We start from the raw sequence: 12,155 nt of genomic DNA, 5'->3' as shown, positions 1-12,155 counted from the left end.
CTACGGTATTCTCCCCTATAAATGGGGATGATAGTAGGAATTGCTGTGAGGATTAAATGAGATAATTTACGCAAAGCTATAAACCCAGGGCATGAAATAGTAAGTGCTTAATAAACACTAGAATAACTAGAGAAACAAGAACAACAATAAAATAAGCTATAGTATTAGCAATGGTTATGTTCACATCCTTCAAAGCAGAATTCCATTGAGTTTGGAGAATTGGCAGCAGAAATGAACCCTAGCAGGTCCGTCCCCTAGAAGAGATTTCCAGGCTCAGATGAAGCTAAAACTACATTTCCCAGAAGGCCCTGGGCCAAGTGTGTGGTTTCCTCTCATTTCCGGGTCTGTCAGGTGACTCTCCCGTGGCGCCATGGCGGAAGCAGAGGAGCAGGTAAAGGGTGCAGTTGGTAGTTGAGGGCACAGGGATATAGAGACTAGGGTGGGCTGTTTGGGGAGGGTGGAGTGGAGTGGGTGGAGGTGCGGAGCTGCTGGAAGAGCGCAAGGCAGGTCCGCGGCAGGGCGGGGTGGGATGGCGAAAGTTGGTTTCGGAGAGCAGAGAGGATGCCAGCCCCGGGAGGGCACCTAGGGAAAGCGCTCTGACACACCCCCGCGTTCGGGCTGCCTTTCCTCGGGCCCCATCCCTGTGGCCTTTGCCCAGGGAAATTTTGGCATGAAGGCAGGCCCGGCTACCCCAGGGACTGACTGCCTGTGGGAGGAGGAAGAGAGGCCGGGTGACTGAAATTTAAGTTGCTTTCCACTTGAAGTAGGACAATAAGAACTAGGAGAGAGTAGACGATGAGTTTTGTTTTGTATCTATTGGAGTTAGGTACAGAACTGGAGCACTGTTGCGGTGCAGCAGGGATTAAATGCATCCGTTCTGGAGCAAAAATGCCTGGGGTCCAAGTGCTGGTTCCTTTTCTTACTCAATGTGCTACTTTGAGCTACTTATTTAACTTTCCAGTGTGAGATGGGGGTAATAATAAGGCCGTCCTCAGAGGGTGGTTTAAGATGGAGAGAGGAGTTTATACACAAAGTTAGAGTGCTTAAAACTGTTGGGCTTAGTAAAAATTAAATGGGATTATTTGTTGCTGGTAGTATCCAGTCAACAACTGGCAACGTGGCACTGAAGTTTAGGGTAGAAATTAGTGATGGGAATATGAATTATTTTCATATAGCAGTAGTGGTAATCACACATTTTATGAAATGACGAAGTAAAATAAAAAAGACAAAAAAGAGAAGCAGACCAAAAAAGAGGCTAGAACTTGGGGGAGATAACTTAAGTTTCCATTTCCAGTGTTATTTCAGTTGGATACTGTTTTTCCTCACAAGTTAACAGGGCTGTCAGTTGCAGTCATTGTCTCTAAACAGTGACTTGATCATGGGCTGTTTAGTATCGTAAGAGACATTTACCTAGTTCAATAATTTTTACTATTTTCAACATACTTCATTTGTTTTTACTTCATAGTGAAAATTTGTTCTGTATATATTTTATATATGCCAATAATTGAGACGTTTGACTAGGTAGACATTTGGTTTGGCTGGTCCTTGTGATAACAAGATAACAAAGTCTCTTATCTAACACTAGAGCCTCCCATTTCCATTCCAGCAGTTCAAAGGAAAACACTCATTAAGAACATATCATTTCATGACTGCCATCGCTCCTTTGAATAAGGGTGAGATTGTTTTTCACATTGTGCATCTTTATTTCATGTTGAAATGTTTGTTTTATGGTTTGATTTGAAAGCAAAAAACTGAGTTTCATATGTTCTTAGATATAGTGGAATAGAAATGGAGAGAGTTGCTCCTAGAAAAACCATTGTTTTTCCTCCCCTTGAAAAAAACCTATGAAATATTTACCACTGTTTAGTGCAGAAGAAGAATTTGACAAAGTTGTCTGATATAAAAATGACACATACAAAATTAGGGATATAATAATGTTTCACATTTGTACATTATTTTCTAGTTTAAAAAACCCTTCCATATTGCATTTGGTCTTCCCAAAAGAATTCTGTGAGGTAAATGTTTACTCTCATACATGGGTGAAACACCTCTGATATTCTAGACTTTCCAGGGGCTTCTAATCTTATTCAGAGGAAAAGCCACAGCCATTACGGTAGCCTGGTTGTCCCACAGGACCTTGACCCAGCTGCCCTTAGCCACCTTTTCTTGACCTCGTTTTTCCAACTACTCTCCTTCCCTTCTGTGACTCTGCATCAGCTGTACTGACTCTCTTAGTCTTCAAAAAGCCAGGCAGGTTCCTATCTCAGGGCCTCTTTGCTCATGCTGTTCCTTTTTGAGGAACCCTGATATTTACAGGCTTCCTCATTTCCTTCATGTCTTTGTCCAAGTGTTCTTTTTCATTGTGACCTTCCCTGACCATGCTTTGAAACCTTCCTGCATTATTTTTTTCTATAATGTGCATCACTGTTTGACATACTGTATTATAAAATTTGTTTTTTTTTCCCTGTGTATTTCTGTGTACCTCTTACCACAGAGCTTGGAACATCATGACAAGGATTTGTTCACTGCTGTATGTCCAATACCTAGAATATTGCTCGTTACTTAATAAATTTGTGTTAAATGATTGACTTTTACTGATAAACAAATTGAAATTCAGGCAACTTGAGTAACGTGCTCAGGCTTATATCTATAATATAATAAATCTCCAGTCCTCTGTCTCCGTAGCTCATGACTTTTCACTAGAATACCCTACCTTTTAAAAATATATGTAAGAACCTAAATCTAAATAGTTTTTTTACTTTATGAAGTAGAATTAGCCCTTTTCATTTTAATGATTTTCCCTCAAGCCACCATTCCACTTTGATGCTTTAACAGCCAATATGTAGTTGGAGTGAGCATTCTCCTGTCCAATGGTGTCAGTATCTTAAAAAGACTAGTCGTGGACCAGGCACAATGGCCCATACCTGTAATCCCAGCACTTTGGGAGGCCAAGGTGGGGCGATTGTTTGAGCCCAGGAGTTCGAGACGAGCCTGGGCAACATAGCAAAACCCTATCTCTACAAAAATTACAAAAATTAGCCAGGCATGGTGGTGTGTAGTCCCAGCTACTCGGGAGGCTGAGGTGGGAGGATTGCTTGAGTCAAGAGGGTCGGGGCAGCAGTGAGCCATGATTGTGCCACTGCACTTCAGTCTGGGCAACAGAGCAAGACCCTGTTTAAAAAAAAAATGAAAAACAAACAAAAAAACCCCAGCAGTCTGTTGTAAATGGCTGAAAGACACAAACATTCACAAATTGTTCAGTTCTTTTTTTTAAAAGAAAGTAAGTAATTGTACCTAATCTTATCCTTTATAGATTAAAAATGGTTAGGCTTTTCTCTGATTGGTTTTTGCATTTCACAGTAGGAAGCCATTGAAATCTGATGACGGTAGTAGGGCTTTATTATACCATTTTTTTAAAGCTAAAAGTGTATAAAAATGGAGAAAATAGGGCTGCGTGCGGTGGCTCATGCCTGTAATCCCAGCACTTCGGGAGGCTGAGGCGGGTGGATCACCTGAGGTCAGGAGTTCGAGACCAGACGGGCCAACATGGTGAAACCCCGTCACTACTAAAAATACAAAAAAATTAGTCAGGCATGGTGGTGGGCGCCTGTAATCCCAGCTACTCGGGAGGCTGAGGCAGGAGAATCACTTGAACCCAGGAGGCAGAGGTTGCAGTGAGCCGAGATTGTGCCATTGCACTCCAGCCTGGGTGACAAGAGGGAGACTCCATCTCAAAAACAAACAACAACAACAAAAAAAACCCCAAAAATGGATAAAATAACTGTTCTATTGAACTTTTTAGAAAACTTGGCATACATTTTTTTCTTGATATCATGTATCATAAATGCCAGTAATCTCCAGGATTAGCAACACAAAACTAAACGTCTCCACGTTATCTTTCGTGAGTGTTGTTTCTTTGGTGATTGCTCCCCTCCCCATTTATTTTCAGAAGAACCAAAATAGTGACATCTGCACTGAGTTATTGTGGTATAAAACAGCTCAGAGGATCTGAAACTAAAACCACTTTTTAGGTATGAATGAAAATTTTTTTATAAGTCATTGGGAAATTCTTGCTTTTGCCTAATATGGTAAAGGTAGTTGTCAAAAGTAACTACATATATATTTTATAGTTTACAGAAAAAACGAATACCCTGCATTCTGCCTGGAAATCTTCTAACCAGCAGTTTTGCTTAGCTCCAAAACGATTTATAGTTGACCTTCATATTCACAGATGCCCAAGAGTATTTGTCCATATCTTTCTTATGAATAACATTCTGCTTGAAGTCTGGTTGTTTGTATATTTGTCTTATCTCTCCTAGAGATTGCTGAGTCCTCAAGAATAAGAACAAGAACTTACTCATGTCTGTATCTTCCACAGGACTAGTGCTTTATAGGTACTAAGTGTTTAGTAAAGTGTTTAAATGAATTTATTAGGGGGAAAATAGCATTTCAAATTGTCAAATTGTAAACTAGTAGGATTTGCGTGAAATTATTTTACTTGCACCTTTTTTAAGTTATTAATTCAAATGTAATGTGGATTACATCTATACTATAATGTAGGTTACATTCTATACTTTCTTTACTCTTGCCTGCTCCCCAGGTACCCTTTGATCTTCCTAGTCAACCAACCTGGACCCTGGACCATTAAAGTATTTCCATGATTAGACCATCTATTTCTTAATCAAGTAGGAGAGTTTCTACTTTGAATTCTCCTTCTGCATTTTAGAAATTAGGGGAATTCTGTCCTTATTGTAGATCACTTACGGATTATTAGATGTCATATTTGTCATGTATATCCCCATGTGATTATGTTACAATAAAAATCAAATCAATACAAATTTGAGTGCTTCGATTTTCCTGCCTATAACTGGGAATTTTACTCTCTAAAACTTTAGTGAGTATGAAGTATGTTAAAACTTTTGTGAATATAAAGTATGTTAAAGTGGCTAGGTTGAAATGGTCGTATAAATAAGACAGAGGTTAATCATCGAAACCTGGACTTGGCTTACGTATGCACAATTCTCTCTTCTTACAGTTTGGCTAAGATAGATATTTTAAAGGCAGCGTTACTACTAACTAAAGGAAAAACAAAACCCAAACAAGAAGTTTTAAAAGTATAGAATCAGACAGATTTTAGAGGGTGCACTCTTTCCCATCATGTAACTAAAATGTAGTCACAAATTAGTTTTGCTGGACTAGCGGATTGCTTTGTTAGTTTTTCCACTTATCTTCACCTGAATTGGTCGGCTAGAGGCCACTTCACTAGCTGATTATTAGTAGCCTCCGCCGCGCCCACATTAACACCTTGGAGAGAGGACACTCATCAGATCAGGGGCTTCTGTGTCTCATGCTACTTCCCATTCATGGCTGTGCAGTCCCCTGTTGCCTTTGTTTCTTCTTGATGCCTGGGCCTCCTTATGGTTTTTTTGTTTTTGTTTTTGTTAAAAACCGCTTGTGATTCCAGGCTCTTATTTTAAACCTACTGAATCAGAATCTGTGCAGATGGAGTGTGTTAGTGGGTATTAGCTAATTCCCCAAACTGAGTTTTGATGATTCTCATGCAAAGGCAGATTTGGGACTGGGTCACCGGGTTACCAAGTTTGCCCTCTTTTCCACGCTGGGGCACACGTCAAGATTTTTCTTCATTTGCAGAATAAGATGAGTGCAGTAGCCGAGCCCAGTAGGCTGAATGGGCTTGGTAACCTGAGTCCTCATCTTTACTACTCAACCAGCCTAGTCCCTGAGTGTCTAAAGCTGGCCACAACTCCTTTGAGGTTTTTGAAATTGAAGCTCTGTGACAACAGGGATATCACATACATACCACACAAAATATTTCCTCCTTCCTGTGCCTATATCAGACAGTGCCTATATCAGAACTCTCTTTCTCATTATGCTCAGCTAGGGCGCATAGTTTGTTGGGAAGACAGAGAAGGTGGCAGTACCTCAGTGAGTGTTCACATGTACCTCCAGGCATAGATGGAGATAGATGATTTCTTGGAGCCTGGTCTCTGCTCTTTTTTTTCCTGCAACACAGAGCCAGGTGAGCCCTCCTGCAAAGTTTGGAGTGGCCTTCCTTAGGCCCCAGGCTACCATTTCTCCCCCAAATTCTGTTTTTCTTCCCCAACAGTATGTGGGCACTTACAATTCTGAGGACTTCACAACCCAGGCAAGTCCTGGATCCTCTCTGTCCTGGGCTGACAGTCTTCCTTTTCACCACTCCTGACCTCTGAGGCCAGCTGGGCCCAGCCTTCTCCCAGGCCATTGTCATAGGGTTCTGTGCTGATGGGAGGATTAGGGATGGGGGCTGGTTGAAAGCCTGTATGAGAGAAGTCTTCTAGGAGCCCAGGGAATTGTTGGAATTGCTGCATTTGTTGGAAGGTGCTACCTTCCTGCAGTTCCCTTTCTGTAACTGTCCTACAGTTCATAAGCTAATAATTCAGACATGAGTCTGGAGAAAATATGCTTGGTATTGCTCATAAGGGAAAGGCAACATATGGAGGAGGAAGAATCTTGTTTTAGATTGGCAGCTTGTCTCATCATCATCACCAGCAACATGTTTTTCCAGTAGGATACTGGGAGACAAAGAAGGCAAAGCCTTTGGGTTTATCCACAGCATATTTAAAATGAGAACTTGTAGGACAAGGCAGTTAATATTAGGTGCTAGCTGAGGGGTATGGGAAGAAACGTAAAAACCAAGCTCTGATATTGAAGAGAGAGTGAAAGTCCTCAGGCTGAGTGCCTGGCAACCTCTCCCTGGGGTATCCCTGAGAGACCCACTGAGCCTGTAGAGCATTCCATCAGGATGAGTGCAGGATGGGGCCAGGGGCCTTCTAAATGGAGGGAGTGACATGAGGAAAGTGCAGAGCAGGCAGCACGAACTCAGGCAGGCAGGGGGTGGTGCACATGAGCAGGCGTGCCTTGGTGTCAGAAATTGGGAGTGGTAGGGGTGGTGGAGTACATTCTGTCCTGGGTGTAACCGCTCAGCTGCAACTGATGGTATGTGGAAGTGTGGATCTTATGTAGACATACAGTCAGGAGTACAGGTTTTTATATGGAAGCTTTTTTAAAAACACCACCTAGGCCAAACAAAACACCTGCAGGCCATATCCAGACCCCAGGCCACTGATTTGCCACTTGTGGCACAGAGATAGAAGCAATATCTCGGCGAGGGGTCCTCCAGTGTGGCTGGAGGGTCACAGGTTTGTGGAGAGAGTGGGGAGTGAGGCTAAAGGTCTGTTGGGGGCCAGACTGGGAAGGACTTTGACTACTTTGCTGGGGAATCTGAAAGCTATTCTTCAGGCTGGGGCACTACTGAGAGTTGTTTGAGGAGGGCAGTGGCCGTCTGGTCTGTGCTTTGGGAAGATAATCCTGATGGCAGGTGATGAGTATATTAGAGAGGCCACATGTCAAGGCACAGAAATCACACAGTAAAGCTGTTTGGGTAGGTGATTGGGCTTAAGGGATTGGTTTGCAAAAGAAAGGTAAAATGAAATGTTTCTGAGTTTAGCTGTCAATCCGTTACCCAGAATTGGCTCAGATAGACATTTGTGTCACTGGGTATCTTCCAGCCTATCACTTTTGCTTTGATCAACAGCACTTTATTATAGTAAAATACACATAGCATAAAATTACAATTTTAACCATTAAAAAAGTTGAAAACATTTTTTTTTGTAGAGACAGGATCTTTCTGTGTTGCCCACACTGGTCTCAAATTCCCTGGCCTTAAGCAATCCTCTTGCCTTAGCCTCCCAAAGTGCTGGGATTACAGGTGTGAGCCACCCCCACCTTAACCATTTTTAAGTGTATGATTCAGTGGCATTAAATACACTCACATTGTTGTGCAACCATCACCACTGCTGTAGTTGTGATGTTTGTCCACCTAAAATCTCATGTCCCCCAGTATTAGAGGTGGGAGGTGTTTGGGTCATGGGGGCAGATTTCTCACGATGGCTTGGTCCCATCCTTGAAATAGTGAGTTCTCTTTCTATTAGTTCCCACGAGAGCTGGTTGTTAAAAAGAGCCTGGCACCTCCCCATTGCCCTCTTTTGCTTCCTGTCTTGCCATGTGATCTCTGCATATGCCAGCTACCCTTCAACCTACTGCCATGAGTAGAAGCAGCCTGAGGCCCTCATCAGAAGCAGATGCTGGTGCCGTGCTTCTGGTACAGACTGCAGAACCGTGAGCCAAATAACGCTCTTTTCTTTATAAATTAACCAGCCTTAGTTAGGTATTCCTTTAGAGCAACACAAATGTACTAAGACAACCACTGTGCCTCTCTAGAACTTTTAATCATCACAAACTGAAACTCTGTACCCATTTAACAGTAACTCGCCACTACATCCTCCCTCTGCCTTTGGTAACCTCTGTTTTACTTCTGTGTTATATAAGTGGAATCGTGCAATATTTGTCCTTTTGTGTCTTGCTTATTTCACTTTGAAAACAGCATAATTTATAACTTACATTTCAGGATTTGAAGTTAGATTCTTTAAATGAGAGTGTGAAGCTAAAAAAAAGTTTGAAAACCACTGACTCATTCTCAAATTGTTACCTTTCTCAAAGTTCAGCCTTCTTGGATTTCTTAATGAGGACATTTACTTTATGTCTTCTTTGCCTTTCTCTCTCTAGCATATTAATTAGAGGGCTTGATGAATGAATGAAGCTAAGAAATAACAGACCAGCCTAAGTCTTGACATCACTTATGCATTGCTTTGGTAGGATTGTGGAAACAAGTTTTTTTTGAGATCTGTCTGTGTGAGATGTTCGTAGTGGTGCTGAAGGCAAGTCTCAGAGTTTCCTAGAGTAAATGTTCTCCATCAATTCCATAGCCAAAGAAGCTACTCTCAGAGCCCAGTTTTCCCTGAAGATTCAGGTCTCAGATCTTCCTGCCTCACGGTGTCAAATTCTGGCACTGCATGCTTTCTGGTGTGGAGAAAGAGTGTAATTTGATTTTGAGTTTTTGGATTGAAATTGCTGGTTGGAGACTTCTGTTTTTTCTTTTTTAATTTACATACATTTAAGGGGTACAGGTGCAATTTTGTTACATATATTGCATAGTGGTGAACTCTGGGATTTTAGTGTCACTATGACCTGAATAATATATATTGTATCCATTAAATAATTTTCTCATCATCTACCCTTCCCAGTCTCCGTGGTCTGCCATTCTCTACTCTTTGTCCACGTGTACACATTATTTAGCTTCTACTTATAAGTAAGAACATGCATATTTGACTGTTTCTGAGTTGTTTCACTTAAGATAATTTTGTTTTGTTTTGTTTTGTTTTGTTTTGTTTTAATCGAGACAGTGTCTTACTCTGTTCCTCCGGCTGGAACGCAGTGACGCGATCACAGCTCACTGCAGCCTTGACCTGCTGGGCTCAAGTGATTCTTCCCGGTTCAAGTGGTCCTCCCAAGTAGCTGGGACTACAGGTCATGCCACCACACCTAGCTAATTTTCTTTTCATTTTTTCTAGAGATGAGGTTTCACCATGTTGGCCAGTCTGGTCTTGAACTCCTTACCTCAGGTGATCCACCTGCCTCGGCCTCCCAAAATGCTGGGATTACGGGCGTGAGCCACTGTGCCCAGCCCAAATGTTTTTGTTTTAATGAAGAACATAAATGGGGTATTCACCCATTTACCTCATGTGCATACTTGAGTGGATTCTATATGAGGAAAAAAAATTTCCTTAGGTTTAATGTGATTTTCCTGAGAGAGTACTCAAGTGTCTTTTTAGAATTGTACCTACAGGAAATAGGAATCTTAAGTGTGGTTTATTGGCATAGTTACCAAAGCCTTGTATTGCTGATGCTAATAACATAATATTCAGCGACTCACAGAGATGGAAAGGATGTTAGAAGTCATTAAACTCAACCTCCAAGCCTCACTCTTCCAACCCCAGTGGTGTTAGGAAAGTTTATAATGTTGTGGGTGGTGAATGGAACATAATGAGCAGTTTATAATAGATGTTCAGTAAAGAAGTCAGAATAGTGATTGTTAATGTTAAAGTGGACTATGTCCACAAGAGAAGGATCAGTACAGTAAGAGGACTAAAACCAGGAACTGTGATGGTGAGTACAGAGGAGAAACATTTTAGAAGATGGAACATGATACATGTCATTAACTCTCTGGACAGCTATCATGTAGTGGAATAATTGGTTTTTTTATGTAGTGCTAAGAACAAAAATGTTACTGTGGATTATTGTAGCTTCAAATGAATAAGAACTTTATGAGACTTGGATTGACATTAAGCTAAACAGGCTGCATTGAGTTACAGAGGAGATTCTAATATTCATTGTGGTTAATGATACAAGTATAATAAAATTCTTAATTACAAGGAACATATCCCCATTTTACCCATGGCCTTTGAAGGCAAGGACTGTGTTGTCCTCCAGGCTGTACTTTGGAAGGTGCCTGCCACCTGTCAGGCTCTTGCTAATTTTTGATGAATGAAATTAAAATGATTTTAAACACTAGATTTACATTTATCCTGCTGTCCAACTTGTATTGAGTAATATATGCATTGATCTTCCTTAAAATGTTCATTTTTTTCTTGAAAATATATTAGTTATATCTAAAATGTCCTTGCCCCATTTTTTCTTGTTCTTTGTTTATCTCATGGATTGTTGTAAAGTGCTTACATTCAGTGTCAGCATATTAGTTGTAACCTTTTATTGCTATTGATATCTATAAGTACGTTAAGTAAATCTTCATTTTGCTGACCTCTTTGAGGATGCATGGCATCAGCAGATTCTCTCTTTCACTGGACAGGTGAGAGATTAGCAGGATCAAGTCAATTTTTCCCTTTTTGCTTTGTTTCCTTCAGAGCAGCAAGATTCATTGTCTAGCGAGAGGGAAACTGTGTTAAATGGCAGAATTTGTCTTAGTGGTAATGGTTTAAAGAGTGCATGTAAATTATACAGCTTGTTTACACAGGGTCTGATAGGTACCACTGTAGGAGATTCTTTTAAAAAGCTATTTTAGCAAGACAGTCATTTTAACTCAACCAGATTAATAGCATGATAATTAATAGCACAAGAACTTTTCAGTATAAAAATTGGCTTGTAGATAACATGAGATGGCAGTTTCCTCTTCCCTTCCGAGATTAGTGGGCTGCTTTGCCAGATGGGTTTCCATTATTAACAAGGGAGAGAGTCTTCCAGGCCCTCAGATGACAAGTTCCTGGGGTAATTTGTTTACCTGTTAACTCTTTGAGGGAGAGCAGCAGGATCTGCCTGCCAGGGTGTGGAGAAGTTGCAGGAGACATGTGAAAGTCAGAGCATGTGGTCCTCTAAAGTATAGTTGTAGATTCTCTTCCAAAAAGGGCAGATGTGTGGTGGTAGGAACATGAGGACTCTTTCCCCTTGCAAATGATTATTCTTTTATCATCTCTTCTGACCATTTTCTTTTTGTATGCTTTATAGGAAACTGGGTCCCTTGAAGAATCTACAGATGAGTCTGAGGTAAGGTGGTGACTCAGGAGCCCTCGGATTTGTAGCTCACCACGTTGTTCTCTTGAGTTGCGCTTCTTTGCTAAATGCAACATTCCCAGGGGCTGAGGGTGTAAAGCAGGGCGATAGGTAACTAGGCCTTGGGGAAGAGCTTTTAATATGCCAGATATCTTAAAAAAGATTAAATGGATTAGCTTAAAAAATAAACAAGAAAAGGAACAAAAAGTTTTCATCTGAAACAATATTTTAACTTGAAACATGTTGGCAGTTGGAAAATTGATACAAAGTTTTAGAAATTTATCTCAACACTTTAACATCCCCCTCACCTGCTTTTTAAAAATAGCCACTGTAGGTTTTATGATGTTTATTCTTTATTTGTTCTTTTAATGAATGTGACATGTTTATTGGTATAATTTTTGAATCATTGAAATTGGAGTTTGCTGCTGCTTTTTTTTTTTTTTTTTTGAGACAGAGTCTCGCTCTGTTGCCCAGGCTGGAGTGTAGTAGCTCCATCTCGGCTCACTGCAGGCTCCGCCTCCCAGGTTCACACCATTCTCCTGCCTCAGCCTCCTGAGTAGCTGGGACTGCAGGCGCCCGCCACCACGCCCGGCTAATTTTTTGTATTTTTAGTAGAGGCAGGGTTTCACCGTGTTAGCCAGGATGGTCTTGATCTCCTGACCTTGTGATCCACCCGCCTCTGCCTCCCAAAG

At 41.2% G+C, this 12,155-nt stretch overlaps 1 protein-coding gene across 3 annotated transcripts in view; it reads left to right on the top strand.

The window, feature by feature from the left end:
• Positions 1–310: 310 nt before the first annotated feature.
• The window catches only part of VPS41 (VPS41 subunit of HOPS complex), a 181,663-nt gene continuing 169,818 nt past the window's right edge, over positions 311–12,155 (top strand). Inside the window, exons 1-3 of one of the 3 annotated variants that reach the window (XM_063815336.1) lie at positions 340–391; positions 1,607–1,673; positions 11,419–11,457. Coding sequence is in view for 2 of the 3 variants with exons in the window: in XM_519057.8 (XP_519057.3) it covers positions 371–391; positions 11,419–11,457 (60 nt within the window). In the remaining variant the exon portion in view is untranslated. Of the gene's footprint in view, positions 392–1,606; positions 1,674–11,418; positions 11,458–12,155 lie in introns of all 3 variants that reach the window. The other 2 variants (XM_519057.8, XM_009452921.5) reach the window with 2 other exon arrangements.

Source organism: Pan troglodytes, chromosome 6, assembly GCF_028858775.2.
Source record: "Pan troglodytes isolate AG18354 chromosome 6, NHGRI_mPanTro3-v2.0_pri, whole genome shotgun sequence".
Classification (NCBI taxonomy): Eukaryota; Metazoa; Chordata; class Mammalia; order Primates; family Hominidae; genus Pan; species Pan troglodytes.
Note: the sequence above shows the minus strand (reverse complement) of the source record. Positions and strands in the feature narration are given on the sequence as shown.